This window comes from Mercenaria mercenaria, chromosome 3 (genome assembly GCF_021730395.1).
Source record: "Mercenaria mercenaria strain notata chromosome 3, MADL_Memer_1, whole genome shotgun sequence".
NCBI classification, from domain to species: domain Eukaryota; kingdom Metazoa; phylum Mollusca; class Bivalvia; order Venerida; family Veneridae; genus Mercenaria; species Mercenaria mercenaria.
This window is the reverse complement of record NC_069363.1, coordinates 65,554,063-65,579,541: the sequence shown is the minus strand read 5'-3', so window position 1 is coordinate 65,579,541 and position 25,479 is coordinate 65,554,063. Positions and strand designations below refer to the sequence as shown.

The following is a 25,479-nucleotide window of genomic DNA, read 5'->3' as shown; positions in this document are numbered from 1 at the left end:
ACATGTTGTGTGAATGTCAAATGCATAGCTATTTTATCATGAAAGTTTCAGGTAAAAAGTTAGAACCATTTTTAAAAAAATAACAGAAATTGTGTTCCTGGCTGGTCACGTGTCAGATTACCCCACCCACTTTAAATGTGAATATCTATAAAAGTAAATCAAAACTGGTAACAGTAACACTTGTTAATGAAACTTAATACATGTAGTATATTACCACAAAGCATAAATAAAATCAAAAAACATTTTGCGCAGACACCTAACTGGGACCCTCCCCCACCCCCACACCCCTTTATAGATTTTCTCGTCGAAACCCGAATGTCACTTGTCGGAACTGGCGTCATTTGACGGACGGGTTGCATAGCCGCCGACTGATACCATGGATTAACAGAAGGTGCTAATAAAAAGCTGAATCGAATGTTGGGGGGGGTTTTTTTTTTTGGGGGGGGGGGGCGTTGTTGTTGTTGTTTTTTGTTGTTGTTTTTTTTCAAATGTTAATTTTACATTTGTTTGTTTTGTAATATGAGGGAATTTTTAAAACATGCTGAAATTCTTACAAAACCTGTTTTATGATTGCCTCCTATGCTCAGTGTAAAATGCTAAAAAAAAATTATTGGCTAGATATTGACACGGAATAAGGAAGTGAGGGTCTTACTAGAAGTGTATAAATGTTAAACCTCAAGGAAGTGTGTTGATATAAGAAAAATATTTTATATAATTATAGATCACGGAAATGTACTTTGGTTGTATTAAATGATATATAAAATAACGCGTTAGGCCCTACATAAGTTTTCGGTTTTTGCAGTGGATAGAAAAGAAAGCAGAAAATGTAAGCATGTCTGTAATTTCTATTTTTTATTAGACTGGTAGAAATGGAAAAATATGCTAGAAGAAATACTATTTCAAATAGCATCTCCAACCGCTTAACATTTGTCTGCTTTCAAATCTTTTGCTTTGACTCTTACGGTAAATTATGTTCCCAAAACCAGGTTTATCATATATTTATCATTCAGCGTTGATTTTGGTTTGTAGATCAGACGGGGTTGTTACCTGTTGTTTTTTTTTTTTGTTTTTTTTTTCATTTCTCTTTGCATTCGTCTCTATTGTATTTTCAAAGTCAGTATTTATTCTATCAATTTAAGAAAACACTTGTAAAAATAAAACACATATTAACCCAGATATTTACTCTTTTATTTTTGTAATTTTGAGCTGTAGGGCTTGAAATCAAGGATGTTCTTTTTGTGTGCAGTGGGTGATATTTTTTGACTGAGCCATTTTTTAGTCTCTGTTCTTGCTCAATGGACGTTCTTATGACTATTTTATTGTTCATTAGAGACTCATTACTTACTATGTCATTACTCTCTCTTGCTGGTTATGTGAGGGATCTTTTTACAGATATTATTGACTGTACAATTACTTATTCAGTCTTGTCATCGATGGAGGCTCATTAACCATTACTTATTGATATTTTGCTACTCAATTAATGCTCGTACTTGACTACCATTACTTATACTCTCTTGTTCCTCAACAGAGGCTCTTTTTCTGACGGTGCCATTACTTAATTTCCCTTGTTGCAAAATTGACGCTCATTTGTTACTTATAATTTTGTATTCAATTTCATTGCTTAAAGAAGATGCATGTCTCTTCCGACGGTGGCATTACCTTTCCTCTCTTATTGCTCGATTTAAGCTCATTTCAGCTTGGACTGTGTCATGACTTATTCATTCTTCTGAAAGGATACTCATTTCTGACGGTTCAATTAGTTATTCTGTTCGTTTTTGTTCATCTTTGCTCTTGATATTTAAATCCTCACTGCAGGCCAATTTAATTCTTTGAAATTGTGATTGTAATGAGCTTTCGTTTTTTTTTCTTTATTTTCAACTGAAGTATTTCTTGAAGTATTGAACAAATTCCTACATAGTTACGTTTTTTTTCATGCGTAAATCATACGAAAAAAAAAGCGACATTTATACTCAAGTAAAATTATCATGCTCCGTGATATGGTAAAGTTGGTGCAGGACCGCCTCGGTAGCCTAGTTGTAAAGCGTCTGCTTCGAGTGCGGGAAGTCGTGGGATCGATCCCCGGCCGCGTCATACCAAAGACGTAAAAATGGTACTAACAGCTTCCTCGCTTGGCGCTCAGCGTTAAAGGGATAGTGTTAGGACTGGTCAGCGCGGTGTAAGTATAATGTGACTGAGTGGGGTATCATGCCACGTGTCTACGGCATGATATTCCAGTGAGGCAGCACTATAAAGTTGGGTATTATGTTCACTGCTACAAATAGACACCGTCGTTTATATGACTAAAAAATTGTTGAAAAAGGCGTTAAGCCCGGACACACACACACACACACGCACACGCACACGCACGCACACGCACGCACGCAAGCACCCACGCACACACACACACACACACACACACACACACACACACACACAAACAATTGTTGCAAATTGTGACAGTATATGTGTATTCATGGACTTATTGTACCATTTCTGTTATACATACATATTCACTACTAAGCTATGTTTTTCGGCCAGACATTGGGCCGTTATCGGGCCTATCTGCCTATATTCCTACCACTTCACGATATCTATCCAATATGGACATGTATACTGGGGAAAGAGTTTACACTTGGATTCTATAAACGGAATTTATGCAAGAGGCCTGCTAACTCATTGGTGGAACATCAAAGTTACATTATCCAATGCAAGACAGACAATCCAGGTCTCATAATTATTCATTAATTTGGAAGTATGAACCTTTTTGGAGTGAGAGACATGTCCATGTGTCAGAAGAATCTTAACTGAAGAAAATATATTATATTTGGTTTTGGAATTTTTAAAGGCAATGTTTTCATCTTCAAAAATACGTTTACGTCAGTTTCGTTACTATTCATCATCAAGAATAGAATCTTATATTTTAACGATGCTATTGGTCCCTATGCTATTTCCCGGATGTTTTTACATTATTTTAATGCGCATGTCGTCTTTAAGCGTGGCAAAGAACGCTCAACAATAAGTAAACTACATAGAATTATCTATATATTACATTTTTTTTGGCCACAATAAAGATTATTTTAATCAAGTAATTTATTATACAGAATACTTTGATTGAAGGTATGTGTGTAATTAATCATATTTTACCAGAAAACCCGGCTTTCTTCTTACTTTCGTCAGAAAAGAACAAGCATTCTCCAGTCTGTTCCACACATCATACAGATATAAAACTTGTTCCTTATATTTAAAAGTTTCATATTTTCTTTCATTTGATTTAGTTTTTCCTATAACTTCAAATAATTGCTGTATATATTTTTCTTTCCAATTTTCAACTTTTATTTCAATACTTAGGCTCATACATAATGAACAGCAAAGCATCACAGTAAAGAAAAACATTTCAAACAATATCAATGGCGGTAACATATGTATGTTTAGTGTAGCGATATATTAGGAAACGGCAGCCTAATTTACTTATTTATTATACACTATATAATTAATTGTTACATGGATCATAAATGTATGTGTTGTTTCTGAAGACAATTTAGATTATTTACAATCGCGATATAAAATTAAAATTTATTTGTTTACTATTGCAGCTTTCCAAAGGCTTTGCGGTTTCCTTCATGTTGGTTATTAATGAAAACTAGCTAGTATTAGGGAAACGCCAGATTATCTTCTGTTTAAACCCCCAACTGCCATATAAAAGCCACAAGATGGTGCCGGGGCAGGTTTTTATATAAATTATGCATGTTTCACATCAGAGAGCCCTTTTTCAAATTTTAAATAAACCACTGAATAAAAAGTTATGAAAATTGCATAAATACACATTGAAATATTCTTTATCAATTGGTGTTTTTTTTTTTAAAACAAAAATGTTGAAGTATAGTTTCAAAAATTATTTAAACCTGACTGCCAAAAATTTGAATTTGCCGGGAGGAGCTAATGAGGTCATGAACCCTAGAGGAACAGAGAATGTAAACAATTCCAAGGTGGTTAATTTTATCAACAAACCTGATGTCAGAAGGCTTCATATGTATCAATGGAATTAACATCTAGCTAGAGTGCATTGCAAAACTTCTCCAGAAAGTAATTTTGAATTTTTAAACCAAATAGAATATCATAGTCATTTCTACAGTTATATTTTTATATGTCATATCATAAAAAAATGTTTTAAAGAAATAGGGAACTACTAATTACAGACATACAGTGATAAATATTATTTCAAATAGCTTATCATTTTTATTAGTCCTTATCACAGCAGCACTTGCTAATTTGTGTGTATTGTTCTGCATCCAAGACTTAAATAGTTTATTATTTCTACATTTATTGCTAGGTTATCTCAATTAATGGACCAGCCAGCAATGACAGAATTTTAGGTAAATGAATGTTTGATTTTGAGTTTCATTGTTAAATTTACATAAACAAAATTAAAAAATCAGGAATGCTAGTCTTGACTCAATTTTTCATACGATTGATACTCAGATATGGATGCACAATATGGATAATAATAGTTTTTAAACATCAAAACATGCAAACTAGTTCAAATTTCTTCTTCGACTGACCATTGTTTACATTTGCCTGTGAATCATTTAAAGTGAGCTATTTTTAGCTAACAGACAGCCTAGAGTAGCGTTGTTATTTGATAGGCTCCTCCTACAAAACTTACTGCCAGGGTAGCAAAAGTTGGGGCTTTAAATGGTTTCTAAGATTATGATTCATGTAACCAAGAACATTCATTCAAACGATACATGTACACAAATACTTTTCAGTACATAACAAATTTACCATTACAATGATTCATGTAACCAAGGACATTGATATAAAAGATACATCTACACAAATAGTTTTTAGTACATAACAAATTTACCATTACAGTACAATGTACTAACAAAACAATGAAATAATTCTATTTCAGCGTAAATATATCAGACAATGAAATAGTATTTCAGCATATACGTATGAAACAATAGGGTACTATTTCACAATAAATAACAATTATACAGTTTGCCTTAAACATTTATAGTTTTCATTATCTTATTCATAAATAAACTTAAGTTCTTAAGATCTTTATAATTATCATAAGATACCGGTAGTAATGCTCCAAATTTTATGATATTTGGTCGTTGGTAATACTTCTTGTCTATATATTTCTTTCTTATATCATTAAAGTGTGAACATACTAATACATAATGGAATTCATCACCAATATCATTACAGAATAAACATTTTCTTTCGTTTGAAGGTGCTCCTCTCCATCTTCCAACTTCTATTGGTAAACGATGGTTTTTTGTTAAAAATGACATCATTCTTTAACATAAATATGTAGGTAAAGTATTGATATACGTGCTTCGTTTATATACAGTTTTATAGATCTTATATACATTTGTATTTGATGTTCTTTCTATTTCCGCATACCATGTTTGTATGAAAATATCTCTTAGTTTTTGAGAACATGATTTAATTAACCACTTGAGATTTGGAAACTTTGACTATACCATATTCCTGAGTATCCTGATGTACAAAGTATATTTTTGATATTCTCAATCCATATGGATTTAGTTTCTTTAGACGCATGCAATTCATAAATCAACTGATAAATTTTAGATGATACCTTTTGTTGGGCTACATCACCAGTGTTTTCTACAAGTTTTGTCCAAAAAGCTACAATTCTATTCTTTATATCTACAGAAACTGGAGTGATGCCTAATTCACCATAGATCAAATAGGATGGTGTCGACTTTTTTAAACTGAAAACGTACTTACAGAATTTTAATGGAACTCTTTCTATAACATCAAGATTACCAAAGCCCCAGATTTCACTTCCATGTAAAAGTAATGGTTTTACTGTTTTTTCAAAAAAATCTATTTGCATGTCAAAAGGTAGTGATAAAGTTCTAATTTTCCTCAAAAGACAGAATAATGCTTTGTTTTCCTGTTCGGCAATATGTTTTTTGGCTTGTAAAAAAGCTCCGCTCCTAGAAAAATATATACCAAGATATTTATAATTATCGACTATTTCTACAGTATCATTTCCAATTTTAAATTGTAGATTTTTTGGCTGTCTTCCTTTGCTAAAGATTGCAATTTTTGTTTTATCAACATTTATTGAAAGTTTCCATTTATCACAATATATTTTGAAACAATCTAATGCATGTTGCATATCCTCTTTATTATCACTAAAAATGACTGTATCATCAGCGTAGAGTAAAATGAACAATATTAAAAAAATTCGTGACTGACTCTTTAACGACATCATGTACATTATAACCGTTTAAATAATCCTCTATTATAGCCGATAATAAAATGAAACATTACTTAATATTTTATAGTGAAGTAAATAAAGTGTGTCACATCTATGAATAGGTGTTTTAATACCTGAAAGGTAGGATTAGTAAAGAGGTAATTATTTTGATCTGTATTTCCTATGCCTACATCAGTAGACCTTGTGCTTCAGGAAGCTCCCAGTGTTTATCCTGTTGGTTATGGTTTCATGCTGCCTTGGTCACAAAGGGAGGAGTCGAGACAGATACCGCTATAGCAAGAACTACAGGTTTAGAAGACCGACAATTTTCCCCAATCCTTTTACAAGTACAATGATGCCGCCGACGACGACGATGGAGCCACCACCAATCAAGCCGATCAGTTTCAAAGACACTGTTGATTCCGCAAGAATCGGTGTCAGAGTACCACCAAAGGAGTGTGTCATATCCTTTGAAGATTTCGTACAGCATGTGAGATATAATATATGATACTAACCATTGTATTGTAAACCAAGGTATCCAGTCATATTATTGGCTAGTGGTGTGATCATCAGTTTCTCTAAACCAACGAACATAGATTAATTTTTCCAATATTAATCTCGTAGAAATTCAATGACGATATATGAAAACTCGTGGTAATAATATACTTCTTAATACCACAGATGCTTTTTTTCACATTCTGTGACAGGCATACACTTGCTTAAATGGCTTTCGTAAAGACAAAAGCGATAGAAAAATATCATTAGTTTACTTGATATTTGATACAAAATCACTGTAGGGCTATTACGTTTCAGCCGCGGACACGCTTTCAGATTCCTAAAGATTTATTAGTGGTACAAAATAGGGTCTTACTTTTACATCAAACTAACCATTATCCACTGCATGAATTTGGGGATTTAATACAAAATTATATGTAGATTAAATTTTATCCAAGTCATGTTTCTTTTAAGAAATAAATGACCAGACAATCAGGCTAGTTAACAGTCTAAATGAATATATACATGTATAAAACTGAGTGATTTCTTCAGGCTCTTGGAGATACTATAACAGTACCCACATGAAATAATAAGACATAGTGAGATATTCCTTTCTAGATCATAAGGTTAATTTGCAGACTTTATCTGAGATCCACTAATACACATCTGCACATGTCTAGCAGACACAAAGGTTACCGCAGTTAATTGATTAATTCATGATAAATTCTGTATTTTAGCGAGGCTGATTTAAATATTTAACTGCATGATGTTTCAAAGTAATTGGGAATCTTTAAAAACTTTAAAATTTTTATTTGACTTTGAATAATATGGTATTTTGCAAAATATATGTATTCACTTTTCCCCTTGTTTATTCGATTGATTAATTATGTATGTTTATTTACATTTTATTTATTATCAGCTATTTATTTGTCATATTTCCTAGTTAGTTCCCACAAGCCATTCTTCTCAAGTATGAATTTTTTTAAATAAATTTAGTAAACCATTATTCCTTTAAAGAATGACTTATGTTTCAGCCGATCAATCAGTCCATTATAGGCAGTCTTTCAATCATTCTATTCATCACACATTCCTTCAGAAAATTTATTGATAGTCTATCAATCAATCTATTCATCACACATTCATTCAATAAATGTATTAATTTGTGCTCAGAATTTTATAACTTTTTATTTCCAATCATTTGTTCAGTCAGTCAGTCAGTCATCTTTCATATTCATTTAATTAATTTTCGAAATATTCATACAATAAGTCAACCATTCACTCAAACAATCAGTCTGTCATAAAATACTTATCTGGGTTAAAATTTGAAGACATCATAGTCATCGCGCCTGATATGTCCGATACACAGTTGGAGTTTTGTATTTGTATCGTTTTTAACAAATAATTTCAAATAAATGTGAGATATAAAGTTTACTGGAATATACGTTGAATGAAATTTACCTGCAATTGAAGTATAATTAAAACAAGTTTACTTCAAATTTACTTGCAGTAAATTCGAATTATATTTTACACCTGAAATCTAATAAAATTTTATTTAGAAGTGAATTCCACTTTCCATGCAGTGATCATAATCAATGTGTATGTTACACACAATGCCAACCTGTGTTAAGGATGCTACAGTGATACTAAGTTCAGATAACACTAAGTAAGTCATAAGATCAATTCTATATGTTGTATATGTGCAAGTAAGGATGATGTTTTATCTAACAGCAGATTGTGAATGCCCCAGTAAAAAAAGCAGGAGCACTTGTGTGACTTGGATAGGGAAAACGACACAGTTCTTTTGTTGTTTTATAGAGACATTTTAATAAGTCTGCTAGACTAGCTCCTAGACTATGATATATTTTTTATGACTGAATGTATTGAACTGAGCCAGTCTATACCCTATGTCCAATATCATAATAATTTTAACATTATTCCTCTGTGAAAATCTCTAAAATAGACTGGCTTTTGTCTCTATGGAATTGAATTCGACAAAAAGGGGAAAAATTTAGAAATATATTTATTATCAGTCTAGTGGCTAGTCTATAAGTCTGCCCGGTTAGCTTAAAGAGGAAAGCATAGCTCTATAATCACGGGGTCATGCATTGGATCGCCGGGAGAGGCGTATGTTCTTTGTGACGATTGATAAAAGACATGTGTCTGAAATCACTCGTCCTCCACCTCAGATTTATGTGGGGAAAGTTGGCAGTTGCTTGCAGAGAACAGGTCTGTACTAGTAAAGAATCCAGGAACGCGGGTTAGGTTAACTGTTACGTGACTGGAATATCGTCGTAAAACGGCGCTATACCTAAAAAAGCGAGAGAAAAAAAAAACAAATATAAAGAAAGTCGAAATGGGATGCAGAAATAACAGCTAAGTTAGCTCGTGAGTCATCTTCCACCTGTCAAATTTTGTCATTATTTTTCACGATCTGTCAAAATTATTTCTATCTTTCCATTCTCCAATAAATAAATTGCATATCAATAGCTGTGTTTGAACTCGATATCTTTCAAAACATAGTCCAGACATTCACAAGACAACATATTCGGCGGGGATAAGAAATCACTGAACATACATTTTACTTTTACTTACGAGATTCTGAACAAACATCATTTAATGTATCAAATTTTAAATAAAAAAAAACAAATTTGTTCATGAAATATAACTGCAGAAATAATACAGTTCATTGTTCATCACAAAATTAGAATTTATTATTATTTTCTATTTTTTTTTATAGATTAGTTCAGTCTGTTCTAATTTTTTTTTTGGCATGATTGTGCTGAAAACTTCAAGCTTATTTGAACCAATCTCGAGTCGGCTTCTTGGAAAGACAAGTACTAGTGTCATATGCGAAGGCGAGGTCGAGACGTTTGAAATCTGATATCGATTTTGAACTTAGACATAGAGTTACGAGTCTTGTGTGCGACATGCCTCAAATTTTAATACTCTAAACATTTTTACAAAGTTATTTGAAAATACGACAGTGACTGATAACTAAATGGTCCGTAAAACATTTTTTACCTTTGACCCCTAAGTGTGACATTGACCTTTGACATAGAGTCATACGTTACACCTACTCATCATGGTGAACAAATGTAACACGACAATGAAAGATCAAGTTATAAGCAGGATAAAATGGGATGCATGGACGGACGGGCGTACTAACGGACGCACATACTCATACACACTCAGCTGCCAGCACATGACTTTGTACATGTGACTTTTTTGTCAAGGCAGTATTTTTTCAACTTTTGAATCACGGCCCCTACCATTCGCATTTCCATTTCGTCTTCTACATATGATTGCACTTGAACTTAACTTTTTCATATAATATATGCTTTATAAAAATCCGTCAGGCTTTTTAAGTTTACCTAATTATGATTAGGCTTAAGTGTGCTAAACATTTTTGTCGAGTTAGATTTACGCTCTTTTAAATCTTACCAAAAATGAGTGTCACATAAAATGTCCTTTTTTAACATATTGGGCAAAATATTAGACTTTACAATATTATTTTAAATGAAAAATATCCTTTTGTGTAAACAAATTGACACATATATCCACCGAAAGTATTTATGAAAAGCCACGCGCAAGGATTTTTAGAAATATGAGTCGAGTTCGAACAGATTCAACATACTACATGTACATGTATTCTGCACATATTTATACTTCGTTTGATATAATAATAATTCACCCGAGACAACTATTTATTTTACTTACATCTATGTAAAATGAAATAGGCACTATGAACGGGCACATTGAAGTACTGTACTAAATTATCAAGACGAATTCGTCCTTACCTTGTTATGTTTCATTAGGTTGTGAATATGGACTATATCTCGCCGTACGATATCGACAACGACATGGTTCTCAACCCAGAAGTCACTCATAAGTGGTCGCCTCGGTGGGAGTATGTAAACGAAACAACTGTTCGAAGACTAGGAAGTTATTGGTAATAGTTTTGTTTCAAGTTAAGTAAAGTTAAAAGCATGGTGGCTGATTTCTGCCATTTTGTGTTTTCTTGTTGACAGGGCGAAAACCTTGTCATTTTTGAAATATAGGTATGAAACGGTGGTCCCTGCTGCATTTTGTCTAAAATTTGATATACGTTAGTGGGTCATGCCCTCCTATTTAGAGGGTCAGAGTGTATCCTCACGGGACAGTATTGGAATATAAAAATGAAATGATGGCCTTTGTTGCATTTTTTGGTCTAAATTGTGAAAAAAGTATTATTCTTTTGCCAAAATTGTTGGGTTTGGTGCAACTTTGACGAGTATAGGCCCTTTTAGGGGATGGTGGTGGGTGATGGCTCGACGATCGGTCCTGGCCCTGTACAAATAGAAAAATAATTACGTATATGCGTGAAGATTGAATGAATGAAACTCATTCAAACGAAATACCCCTGTTAACCCCCAAACCTCAAAATTTGGGCTCAAAAATGCAGCAGAGGCTATCATTTTATACATATATTTCATACATTAAAAGGCAGAAACGCCCTGACCCACCTAACATGAGGGATTACCATCCCTACCTAACCCCACTCACCTTCATTCTTTAACTGTTGCCGCTTCCCGCACCGCAATGAAATATTTCTGAAACAGGGTCAGTTATACATACACTCCGTATTCTTAAAACGATAACTGACATCTGACATATTATTGCTCTGTTTTATAATCTCAAATCTCCTAATGCAGCTTTAGTGAATATAAATAAATTTTGAATTGACGGTTCTTTGAAATAGAAAGAAGAATGCTTCTTTAATCTTTTGCCACTGGCTTCAAAATAACTCTACTGTACATTTTACAAGAGATGTCGTCGTATTTTCGTGTTGTCGTGTTTTCGTGTCGGCGGGGCGAAAACACGACAACATGACAACACGACAAATACCTAATTTGTCGAGTTTTCGTGTTTTCGTGTCGGCGGGGTGAAAACACAACACGAAAACTCGAAAAATAATGGACACCGACATGACATATTTATAACCGCCAACACGAAAGCTCGACAGATAAATTTGTCGTGTCGGCCTCGTTTTCGCCCCGCCGACACGCCAACACGAAATGGCAGAAATCAGCCAACATATAAAAGCGATAAAGTATTGCTCATGCCTGTTTCCTTCAAATAACAGTCCATTGTAAAGGTTTTAAGAAGTGGTGGTAGGAAGTCTTTCTTTTTCTTTTCATTTCAAAGATATGTTCAGTTCATTTGCATTCTACGCTGCTGCAGATGTGATGATATCCGCATGAAAATCTGGTTGAAAGTGGAGGCAGAGTTGATATTACCAGAATATACCAAATTTACAAAGGAAAACACACAATCATTTCTCTTTTTCTGTAATAGAGACACGTAAAACAGATTGCTCTGTCGAATGTAAATCCGTTTAAAAGATGTATTCTTTTGTTCTGGTTTAAATAAGGACTGTCAATAAATACTTTTGCTAAATATCAATGATAACAACTAGAAATTAAAATTGTACACAGCCGGACATGTAAATATATAAAAGATGTTACCCAATATAACCTGAAAGTTTATTTTTAAGGGATAATCTGACGGGCAAATGTACATTCGCTGACGGACTGTTCAGTCGAGCTGATGAAACAAAAGCAATATTTGGCGCAACCAGTGGTATGTATCAGTAAAACTAACCAGATACGTGATGGCGAAGTATAATAAAGACACTAGATAAAAAAAACAATTTATTCGATTAAAACAAACTCTTAAAGATATACGTTTAATCATTGTCTTGTTATGTTGATATCTTTCTGTTCGACTAAACAAAGTATGAACAGATTATCGTAATGTTTATGTCTAAAACATTAGCTCGTTGTCAGATTTGTATAGAGAATTGTCCTCTAGTTTTACAAGAAATATATCACGACTTAAGGGGCGCTGTATTAATCTGCGAATGAACGAACATACATATTTCGTTACAAGCAAATACTACTTTTGTTGCATATCAATTAAGAAATAATAAATATGTACCTATTAGTTAATAAAATATGGACAAAAGTTCGGATGCGTAACAAGTAAATCACGAGTGTTAAGCACAAGTAAATCACGAGTGCTAAGCACAAGTAAATCACGAGTGCTAAGCACGAGGGATTATATTATTCGTATCCCAAAGACTGACTGACCGTAAAGCGGTTGCTTAGTTCCCATTGCCTCAATGATGTGCACTTTTATTCACATATAGCTCAAGGATTTTGTTTAGAGATGAGCTACTGTCTTGAAACATAGCATTTAACATGCAATATTCATATCCCTTGCTCAAAGGTCAATTTCCTTATACAGTGCAACCTCTCTAGAGCGGCCCTCACTATAGCAAAAGCATCATCAACATTTCCCTATAACTGAAATTTATTATCAGTGTAACCTCTATAGAGCAACAACCTCTCAGCAGAGATTAATATCTGCATCTCCCAACGAGTGTTGCTCTGCAGAGGTTGCACTGGACTTAATTCGATAGAAATATGGCTGTTAGGAACAGTAAATGTTTTTTTTTTCCGTTCATGTCTTTAAAATTATTTTTTATTATTATTAAAGCAAATACTTTTTTATGTTTAGCTTATTATGGTCTTCTTGACACAAAATCACTTCAAACTTTTGATAGTTTGTGTTAAAATTTAATCTACAAAGAATTTTATATTCATATGTGTTTCTTTAACTATTTTCTTACTGATATTTTCAGCCGTCGGGTGTTTTGTGTTGACCTACCATTACCCCTTAATTTGGTTAATATCGATCTGTCGTGTACACATTAAGTTTAAAACAAAACCAGATCAGATGCTTGCGGACTATATTAAGCACAATTTAAATAGGAAAGATCGTGTTTGTACACAAATCCGTTGTATTTCATATTTTTAGAACTGATAAGACATTGATCGGGTGGGCAGACGCAGAGCGTCCATGTTTTTTGTTAACAGTGATGTTTTTGTAACGGCCTAAACTTTGTTAAAACACTAAAAAAATCATAATTTTTTATCAATATAAAGATTATAAAACAAGCAATTTATTCATTACATTTAATTATTATTTCGAAATGAAATGGATTAATCATATATGCTTAACGTACAGTGTTTTTCTAGAGGTTTTGAATATCATTACGCCGCTATTAAAATTATATGTCATTTAAAATGGTTATTCATTTTAAAAAAGATATTTGAATACAAAAATATGAAAATTGCAAGTATTTCAAAACTTTTTGAATTTCGGAAATCCATAAATGAGCGAAAAAGTTATTAGAAGTTAAAAATTCCGATCCCACACACAAACAATGCACAAACATTTGTTTTGCCTACCACCTGATAAACAGAATCTGATGTTAATGTGTGACGTCACGGCGATCTCTCCTTATATGTAAACGCTACCGAACATCGTATACCGGTAAAAATATTTTGAAATATCATTTAAAATGAATTCTGATATCGGAATTGAACAATAAATTACTCACACCAGTTAGCCGGTTCCAAGCAAAACAGTACGTGGCGGACAAAATAGTTCACCGATATGTTTGCCGGTATATGCATTGGGGTAAGTATTCTCCATCCAAGGCTCGGTTGGTGCAAAATATGTTAAAGATTTTTATTCCTGTAAAAAGTAGCATGAACGAAGAACATGCCATGTGCTTCCCGTTTAAAAGTAACCTATATTTAGTAAGTTAGGACGAGTTAAAAGTGTGATTTTGTTGAAAAAATGCGAAAACGAAAGTTTATCGCGGTATATTTAATTCACTTATTGTATTGACGTCAACCTTTAAAATAATGGTTGCCCTGAATATTGTCCAATTTTTAAGCGACAAAACGCAATATTCAATGCGTTATAGACATTCAAACATGACATGGTCGAAAAAAGTGTGGCGGCATTGCACAGCCTAAAATTATTTGTGTGGCGAACAAGAGCAGTCCTGTGTCTTTTTCGGCGACGCCGTCTAAATTCGTTTTCGTTACCTATGCCACGTGACTTCAATTTGCAAATCAAACTACTTGATAACGCATTATAGATAATTTATCAAAATGGAAGATTTATGCAACACTCTGCCTGATTGGACGAGAGTGTCAATTTCTTTCACTCTGTTGATTGTGCTACGCTGAGTGAAATGTAGACAAAGCGTTTATCCTAAACGACGCTGTTCACAGTTTTAAAGCTAACTTTGGCTCAGTATATTTAGTAAGAATATTGATATATCTCAAAATGATAAGTAAGTTTAATAAATATGATAAAAACCTGTTCAATACCAACATATATAAAATTAAAGAAAGAGCTGAATACGGTCTGCGTATCACATGAATAAGGGTGTGATAAAAGTCTTTTATGTAGAGAAGTGCTCTTTTTAAAAGATTTTCCTTGTTACAATTGTCGTCTGTATATGAAAAGGTTTCTTGCTTTTGTGACTTATTCAGATTGCATATCAAAATGAGTACTTGTTTGCTTTGATATATTTGTTATAAATTATTTAACTGATTTATTATATATGAATATTTTTCTTTAGTATGGTATGCAAAAATTGAACTCAGTTGAAATCTGTTTTATTATATATATGCTATATAATGACTGAATCTCGTTACACTGAAATGAAGGTACGCTGCGTACAGTTTATCTATGTGATATGACTATAGTCAAACTTTGCTTATGAAACAGAAATATTGAAATAATTACAAATGTATGTTTTGCTTGACCTTCACTTTTTTATAGGTGTGACGTCATTGTCCAAAGATTCATGAATAGCGAATATGCTATTTGTTATAGCGGGATCAGTTGGCCTATTTTAGAAATAAATAAAAATAATAAATAAAAAATCCTTTAATTGATTTTTTCTCATGTATTCTAATCAAACTTGATTTGTAGCATCTTTATTAGGCCCGCAGCCAACTTTGTTCAGCTGGGACATTTGACCCCTTTTAGGGGCTGCTAGAGCTAAAACTAGAATTGCCTTTATACAGCGTCTCATGAACAGCTTGGTAGATCTTTGTCATACTTGGTCTGGAGCATCATTATAAGGTCCTCTTCCAAATTTATTTATATAGGAACTTTGGCCCTATTAGGGACCACTATAGCTAAAAGTAGATATGCCTTTCTTCGCATTTACCACTAAAATGTAATGGATTTTTATCAAACTCGATGTGTAACAATATCGTAAGGTCTCCTGCTATTTTGTTACAAATTGGGATAGGGACCAATTTAGCTAAAAATATAAACACGTTTAATGACCTCTTCTCATGAGCCGCTTCATTAATCTTGGTCAAACTACTGCTGTAATTATTCGTCTAAGGATAAACGAAACAAAATTGCAACCCTAAGAAACCTTTGCGAAAAATTAAAAGAGAACCATTTAAATTGTTAAAGTGCGGTGTTTAGTTTTGCAATTTGAAAAATGTTAGAGGAAAGATGAATGTTAGATGAAAAATTCATAAATTTCTTTCATTATTACAATTCGCCGACCGTCATTTTTAAAGATATTTCTTGTTTATTTTATTTTAATGAATGGTCTAAATGGTGATATCAAGCTTGTTACTCATTGTAATCTGACAAAAACAAATGGTACTAGCTCAGCAATTTTCAGAAATACAGCGGAGATGACAATTCTTATGCATATAGTGATGTAAAATATGCGTATAATGATTATGCACATCGTCGGTCCATAGTTGGCACTATTTAACCAGCACATGTATTTTGTAAAAGGAACATATTTTTGGATTTTCATGTTATTGCCATGCCGATTAATAATATCATGCATTTACTGAATAATTCGGGCTTGTTAGTGGATAATCATTACTATTTGCCGGAGGTCTGAATGCAACAACTTTATAATAGTTTATAATACACACCAGAAATAGATTTTTTCAAATTTTGGTGAATACGGAATACTGTTTGGTTATTTGTTGGTTCCGGGTGTAGCGTCATTTCTCGACAGTATTTCAGTTATTCAACGACGAGCCTAACGTATGGTGATCCTGTGTTTTGTACCGATACTACCCTTGGTTATCTATATAAGGATTCTTCTAATTTAATAAGTCTAATTACCCAATCAGCTACCAAATTTTCCCAATTTTTATTCACTTATTGGATCAATATGCTAGGTTATAGATTTCCTACTATCGATTCAACAAAGAAACTTATTCACTTTTCGGACCTCCTTATTGATTACGTTATTGCTTTCATTGCGTCCATTACTACAAAACGTAAACTCATCAGAAGTTCAATAAATGACCTGTAACATATACACATAATAACAAAAGTCATTATATGACTATTTCTATATATCACCTTTTCATAGTTTGTTATATTGACCGGTCTATAGTTCCTTAATAAATTTTGCTGCGCTATAGTCAGCTAGAAGAAAAAAAACACGAAAATCTATTTTTTAAAGTAATGAAATAAACACTCATTGAATGGCTTATCGGTAAATAATCAAAACCACTGAGCCATTTTATAAGTGTATACAGTTGTCATGCACTGTATGGCTACTACAGAGGTGCCGAATTAACTGGCTATAAAAGTAAGCTATTGCATTGCAGTAGTAGCACAGGCACATATGCAGTGTGATCCTGAAAGAAATATCACCAACAATATAATAAAGTAAGTAGAACATTCCTAAACGGGAAGGCATCACATCAAACTACCGTACCACTGCAAACATAATTTGAAAATGTAGGAAGACGTGTTGATGATTGTTAGGCGGTTGTATGATTAATATGCTTTGACTAACATTTGTTTGTTCATAAAAATTAGTGTAAATTGCTGTTGTCTTATTAAAAACGTTATTGTTTTAAGACTTATGAGCTTGACATCACTATTTAGACCATTTATTAAAGTAAAATAAAAAAAAAAAGGACACAGGGCTGCTCTTGCTCGCCAATCAAATAATTTTGAGCTGTGCAATGCCGCCACACTTTTTTTCGACCATGTCATGTTTGAATGTCTATAACTCGTTGAATATTGGGTTTTGTCACTTATTGAACAATATTCAGAGCAAACATTATTTTAAAGGTTGGCGTTAATACAATAGACCTAAGTTGAAAAGTGAATTAAATATACCGCGATAAAATTGCGTTTTCACATTTTTTCAACAAAATCACACTTTTAACTCGTCCTAACTTACTAAATATAGGTTACTTTTAAACGGGAAGCACAGGGCATGTTTTTCGTTCATGCTACTTTTTACAGAAATAAAAATCTTTAACATATTTTGCATCAACCGATCCTTGGATGGAGAATACTTACCCCAATGCAGATACCGGCAAAAATACCCGTGAACTGTTTTGTCCGCCACGAACTGTTTTGCTCGGAACCGGTTAACGGGTGTGTTACTTTTACTATTTTTTGTGTACATTGATGTCAGAATTTGTACACAGAGAATATTTTCCAAAATCGGGTTCGAGCAGTCAACAGACCCTGGACCCACATCCTCGCAGTCTGGTCAGGAGCCATGCTGTTCGCTAACAGGTTCTCTAATTGAAATAGGCTTTGAAAGCGAACAGCATGGATCCTGACCAGACTGCTCGGATGCGCAGGCTGGTTTTGATCCATGCTGGTCGTAAACCCACTATATTGGTTTTCCCATGGCACGGCTCAAATATTTTTTACATGAAAAATAAACGGTGTTTATCCAGCAATTATAAAAGATTTCCCACAAGTTTTACATCTGGAACATTAATATTCTTTATCAAAATTCATTTAAACAGAATATGCATATTCAGTAGAAATTATATGAGTACGATTGTTGGCTTGGTCTGACAAGTAGTTATATATAGGTTTAAACTTAAAAGAATTTGATTCTTTTGACAAAAATGACATTTTCACTATGTCTATACTCTTTCAACTTTAATGATAGATATGTACACAGTAATATGTATAATAGTACATTGAATTAACCGGATATCTGTAACCTGATACTGCGACTGATGGAAATGAGTATACTTGGGAAAAAAAACACACACACACACACAATAACCATTACTCTGTGTCTCAAAGCAGTCAAAAATATTTTCCCCTTTTTGTTCACATTTTTTCACGATTTGAACATTTTATTCAAATACTTTTTTCCACTATGGGAAATAATGATAATTGTATACTACGATTATTTGCGAAGAGAGGAAATACTGAGCTAAAAAAAAAACACAGTAACTCTTTCTTGAATGATTATAACATTATCTCCCAATTTGAAAAATAATTACGGTGAGTAAAGTGTAAGAGGATGAAAGGAGTACTATTTATTGTAATCCTTATGACTAGGGCTTTAAGTGAGGGTATGGATCATTTTATAGCAATAGTTCCAGTTTGGTCTGACTGCACTCAAGTAGAAACAGTACTGAAATAAATGTATTTTATACTTTCTTCGCTGCAACAACACTATTTATTCTTATTCCGCTGAAACAGTGCTTTTTATTCGTACTTTATTGAATTTAAACAGTGCGTTTTAAAACTTTTATGCAATGAACCAGCCCTTTTATTCGTATTTAATGGTCTGAAACAGCACTTTATTTATACTTACTACTTTCTACATTGAAACATCTCTTTATTGATTCTTATTGCACTGAAACAGCTCATTATTTTTACTTCCTGCAATCTAACAGCACTTAATTTAAACTTACTACTTTCTACAGTGAAACATCTCTTTATTGATACTTACTGCACTGAAACAGCATTTCTTTTACTTTCTGCAATGAAACAGCACTTTATTTATACTTACTACTTTCTACATTGAAACATATTTTTATTGATACTTATTGCACTGAAACAGCACATTATTTTTATTTTCTGCAATGAAACAGCACTTTATTTATACTTACTACTTTCTACATTGAAACATCTCTTTATTAATACTTAATGCATAGTAACAGCACATTATTATTACTTTCTGCAATGAAACAAAATTTTATTTATACTTACTACTTTCTACATTGAAACATATTTTTATTGATACTTATTTCACTGAAACAGCACATTATTTTTATTTTCTGCAATAAAACAAAACTTTATTTATACTTTCTACCTTCTACATTGAAACTTCTCTTTATTGATACTTATTACACTGAAACAGCTCATTATTTTTACTTTCTGCAATGAAACAGCATTTCTTTTACTTTCTGCAATGAAACAGCACATTATTTATACTTACCACTTTTTACATTGAAACTTCTTTTTATTGATACTTTTTGTACTGAAACAGCTCATTATTTTTACTTTCTGCATTGAAACAGCACACTATTTATACTTACCACTTTCTACATTAAAAGAATTTCTTTATTGATACTTATTGCACTGAAACAGCACATTATTTTTACTTTCTGCATTGAAACAGCACACTATTTATCCTTACTACTTTCTACAGTGAAACATCTCTTTATTGATACTTACTGCACTGAAACAGCATTTCTTTTACTTTCTGCAATGAAACAGCACTTTATTTATACTTACTACTTTCTACATTGGAACATCTTTTTATTGATACTTATTGCACTGAAACAGCTCATTATTTTTACTTTCTGCAATGAAACAGCGCATTATTTAAACTTACCACTTTCTACATTAAAAGATCTCTTTACTGATACTTATTGCACTGAAACAGCTCATTATTTTTACTATCTGCAATGAAACAGCAGCTTATTTATACTTACCACTTTCTACATTGAAACATCCCTTTATTGATACTTATTGCACTGAAACAGCACATTATTTTTACTTTCTGCAATGAAACAAAACTTTATTTATACTTTCTAATTTCTACATTGAAACATCTCTTTATTGATACTTATTGCACTGAAACAGCTCATTATTTTTACTTTCTGCAATGAAACAGCGCTTTATTTATACTAATGTTTGAATTGTTTACGATGGAAACACGTTAAACAGCGCTTAATTTATACTTGCTGTATTTAAACTGGGCTTTACTTACAGTTATTGCTTATGCATTGGAACAATGCTTTATTAATACTACCTGCATTTACACAGGACATTACGTATAGTTAAATAGTACTTAAAAAGGGCTATATATACTTACTGCATTGAAACTGCGCTTTTTTTGTTATAGGCAGATTTGCCAATACTGGCAGAAGGGACTATATTCTAAGCTTCTCACCATCAGAATACATTATACAATACGTTTGCTACGATGGGAACAAGATCAATGAGTTCAGGTGTCCTAATTCTGAGATTCTACTTCTGTTCAAGGTAACCTTTTGTTTTATATACCATCAAAAATAATTCAGATGTTTGATCAGTGGTTTTAATCACCGGTCAGTTACAAGGGATTAAAACTTATGCATACGACTGATTTTTTCATAACATATTGTTATAAGGCTGCATCTCTAATTGGAGGTTATTTGAGGAAAAAGTAAACATAATACCTTCTCGATGTATGTGTGAAAATTTAAAAGATAGAGGAAAAAGTTGTATATTTTAATAAATCAACTTGTCAGGCTGTGTATAAGTATATACTTATCTAAATTTATCAGAAAGACTTATTTCATATAGAGAGAGGTCAAAATTAACTAATGTGCGCATTTTTTTTAATACAGCATACATCAATTTTAACTGAGCATACATTATCTAATTGCAATTAGGAATAAGAATTCTGTAAAAAGGTTATGAGCAAGTAAGGGACATAATAGTGGTTCTAGTTTAAAGTGGAATACAAAAGCGTTAAGTTATTTTTCAGTATTCAGTTATACATTGATAGAACAAGTGGTTACATATTTACATTTAGAATTATCAATATGATAAGATGCAGCTCAATCTGTTTACGTTAAAAGAACAGGCAATTATATAATTATTCATTATATGGCGCCTGTGGGGCAAAAGAAGCATCAAAAACGGGAGTGAAAGTGGGTACCGTAATTTAGCGTCACCCTTTTAAAGGAATGACATTTTACGTTTAGAAAAAAAGTAAAGTGAATGGAGCCGAGCTCATTAGTACTTTAGGTTTGAGCAAATTTGCTCTATTATTGTGTTTGCTTGGGATCAAGATTATCATTTTCTCCTGGCCAGACAAAAAAGACGACCATTTAAGCATCTTATGATATTCTTCGTAATATTATTCTGATTGCACAAGACGCATTTCAGCCCGGCCGCTTAGGTCAATAGGGAGAGCGCAGATCTACGGAGTAGATACATTTGAAGTATGTGTATATAACTTGCAATATAATATGAGGTCAATTCAGAAAATGAAGTGAGAAAAGAGAAAATATTATTTTCACAACAACATTCCCTTCTAAATACTATATGAAAAGACCGGGCAGGCTGTTATTATAGTCAAAGAATCGTTTCTATTTTAGGAGCAAAGAACAAACCCTCCAGACAGTGATACAGGTATAATATCTGGAGACATTTGTCTGAACGATATACCGTGGCAGCTGGTTGAATATACCTGGAAAAATTGTTTGGGGCAGCAGTTTGTAGACGATACAGAACCACAAATCATGTGGCTTTGGGACAACGCAGGTGGCCCAACTGTTGGTAAATGGGTTATACTATATAAGTAGACATTTTGAAGAAATACATAATACAGATTTTATATGCATAGTTTGGTCATCGTTAAGTTTATTTGTTGTAAGAATAAGCGCTTTATTACAATAGTTTTTCTTTATTTTTCACATTTACTTTTAACTTTTTGGGTAACTATAACATGACATTGTATTTTAGGCACTGTATCTAAAAATACAACTTTCAAGAAGGAACTATCTATTTTAGATATTAGTGTAGCTTACTGCATCAAAGTATGTCGACTGAAAAAATATTTCAGATGTCATTTTCGGACAAAGAGTTATTTGAGCTGAAAAAGAAATGATCCCGGGTAAAATATTTGGAAAACATGGAGACAACTCCGTATTAACTTTACCTGTAGGCTTAGGTGGCTATTGACCTAGTACCCCATGCAAACCATGCACTTTTACCACTACGCAGGGAAAAAGCATGCATAATTATGCATAATTGCCACAAAGATTAACAATCTGAATAGAAAATTATGTAAAGATCAAATAAGTTAATACCCTTGGGAAAGTGTGACATTTTCTGTGGTGAAATTTGTCAACAAACAGACGATTATTTTGAAACTAGAAATATGAGAAAATCAAAGAAATCAATTTCAGGACTGTTCCATGCATGACTGTCTTATCATGAATAGCCTTTAACATAGATAGATTACTTTTCCATTGCACTGGTATAACATGAACAAGATTAGGATTAACAAACGGTGTTCTCTAAACAATTTCACTATATAAACAGATTGTTCCCTTGTGTAAAGAAGGCTTAGGGTAAGTCTCTATGTATTTACAATCAGATTGTGCAAAGCCAGGAACTGAAGCCTTTCGGAGGGAGATTGAAAATGGAAAATAGATGTTCACGGAACATTAGCCAGCACAGCAACTGTCATTCCCGTCTTAGATTTAAATGTATGACATACAAGGAAATAAATGATAGATGATATCTATGACTGTTAGTTTTTGTTCCAGGTTTTTTGTTAGCTTATTTTATTTCACTTGATAAACATGTACTTTATATATACATATAAAGCAGGTCGAAATGACCCTTTATCGCACACATTTAAAACAATAAGTTGCTGTAATACAGTAATGACGCCATTATTATTACTATACAAGTTGTCTCTCTTTAATCATTCTTTTGAGTAGAGGTACTATTTCATTATTTCCACAGGAGAAACATTTAACTTCGTAATAAGAAAAGATGATATGAGCCGCGCCATGAGGAAACCAACATAGTAACTTTGCGACCAGGATGGATCCAGACCACCACTCTCGGCATTCGCACAGTCCGGTCAGGATCCATGCTGTTCGCTAACGGTTTCTCTAATTGCAATGGACTATGAAAGCGAGCAGCATGGATCCTGACCAGGAATAGGAATATTTTGACTCGAAAATTTAATTTGACTATTAACAGCTTTACAACTGCTACCACATATCAATTTATATTGACTAGCTATCTAGATATCTAGATAAGATTTGCGATACCCATAGTTAACTGAATGACTAAATAATATTCGTGTTATCAGAGAGTAAGGCCATATTTTTTCAGTGTTTGAGTTTAATTTCTGTCCGATTAAATCCTTTTACTTGAGGCTCTCCAGAAAATATGTTATCGACAGTTTTATTTTGTGTTTTATAATGTTACATGTACGCAATAGTCTGAGGTTTCTTTTAGCAAAATATTTTGAATAATGAATTCTATGCGATCGTTTGTGCAGTGCTTATCACTTTGAAATTTGTCTTTAGGAAATAACATAAAATATACAAAATAAAAATGATAATAATAATAATAATAATAAACAAACAAACAAACAAAAGGACACGATAAAAGTTGTTTGTAAATGCAACACAGTGCTAAACAATGTTAACGTCAAGACTTAATAACGTTAATGCAATTGTTAAACATAACCATTACGGGTCCACTATCTTCATATAACCTGAAATACCGTTGAAAACGTGTGTTTAAAAAATCGCTAACATCTACGCCCCCACCCCCTTAAGCAAATTGGAGACAAAGCACTTTTTACAATTTTACTTTAGGCATTCGTCAGAATGTTTCTAAAATAATTTGTTTAGTATAGAAATAGCCAAAAAACAAAATTATAATAATAATAATAAAAATAAACTGCCGTTAAATCAAATAATATTATAGTTTTTACTGTAAATGTAAACATTATTTCTGTAGCAAAACATAACATGTACGCTGTTTCGGATACAAATCGTAGAATGTTGTCATTTGTTTCTTCTCACGTTACCGTGCCAATTCCACGCAGCGATTACGTCCCGTGGAACCTATAGCAACTGATCTGGGAGAATTGATTTTTTAAAACTTAATTAAATGCTTCCCTTTTAAATCATACATATTTTGTACTCATTATTTTATAGATTATCTGCAAAATCATTTCAAGTAAAAAGCAATACTTTTGTCAAACATTTAATTAATAATGCGCAGTATAATTCATATCGACATCTATTATCAATGAAACTGTGCTCGGAACCACTTTGTTTAATCAGTTATTTATAGACCGAGGTCGTAATCTATAACGAAGTGGTCGCTGGAATTCCGTTTCCATTTAAACGACATAAACATTATCTTAGTGTTTCATTCGATGTGTTGTATATTTTGTTAAATACGTTTTACATTTCGCATGATTTATCAGCTTTATCTCTGCGTATTACACAGTATGTGTCAATGAGTTTTACATTTCCAAAGACGAAAAAGTTCCATTCATACGGACATTTCATTCATAGGGGGCGAATTAATTTACCTTCATTATGTAATATATTTATGTTATTTAAAAAAAATAACAGAGAGATGCATGACATAATCATTTACAGAATCAATCAAATTGGATGAAAAAAAAAATGCTTTTATTAAACAGATGAGTTTAACAACCTTTTAACAAATCCGTGATAAAACTGATATACATGACGGAACTATTTGAATTGCGCAAGAAATGATTTATGTTTCAGTCTCAAAACCCGGTTGATCTTTGTGACTTTCGATTTGTGGTAATAATAGTCTGGCGAACGAATCCGCCAGCCTAATAAACCACACATCTACAGGTCACTGCCACATCATACAAACTGGCTGTTACTAGGTAATATTCGTACTTAAATATCAAAACTGGTAAAAGTTTGTTATTAAGAAATACAGGAAAGTTTTTAATAATAACTTTAACTGTAGGTTCCACCCTGTTGTTCAACAGCTTTCTATTTAATGTATCATGGAAGATTCCTGAAATTTCATGTTACACTAAGAATTAAAAAAAC

General features: G+C 32.7%; 1 protein-coding gene across 1 annotated transcript; it reads left to right on the top strand.

Annotated features, from left to right (window-relative positions):
• The first annotated feature begins 473 nt into the window (after positions 1-473).
• LOC128555691 (uncharacterized) lies at positions 474-23,149 on the top strand. The gene is made up of 7 exons (XM_053538808.1): positions 474-826; positions 6,452-6,728; positions 10,549-10,682; positions 12,267-12,352; positions 20,757-20,896; positions 22,000-22,180; positions 23,004-23,149. Coding segments are annotated over exons 1-7 (876 nt in total). The 5' UTR covers positions 474-824; the 3' UTR covers positions 23,060-23,149.
• Positions 23,150-25,479: the final 2,330 nt, after the last annotated feature.

What these genes read in the sequence shown, in the direction of transcription:
- LOC128555691 (XM_053538808.1), top strand. An exon ending in CGAAGACTAGGAAGTTATTG is followed by an intron (nt 10,683 to 12,266) that starts GTAATAGTTTTG and finishes TTTATTTTTAAG; the next exon opens with GGATAATCTGACGGGCAAAT. An exon ending in AGATTCTACTTCTGTTCAAG is followed by an intron (nt 20,897 to 21,999) that starts GTAACCTTTTGT and finishes TTTCTATTTTAG; the next exon opens with GAGCAAAGAACAAACCCTCC.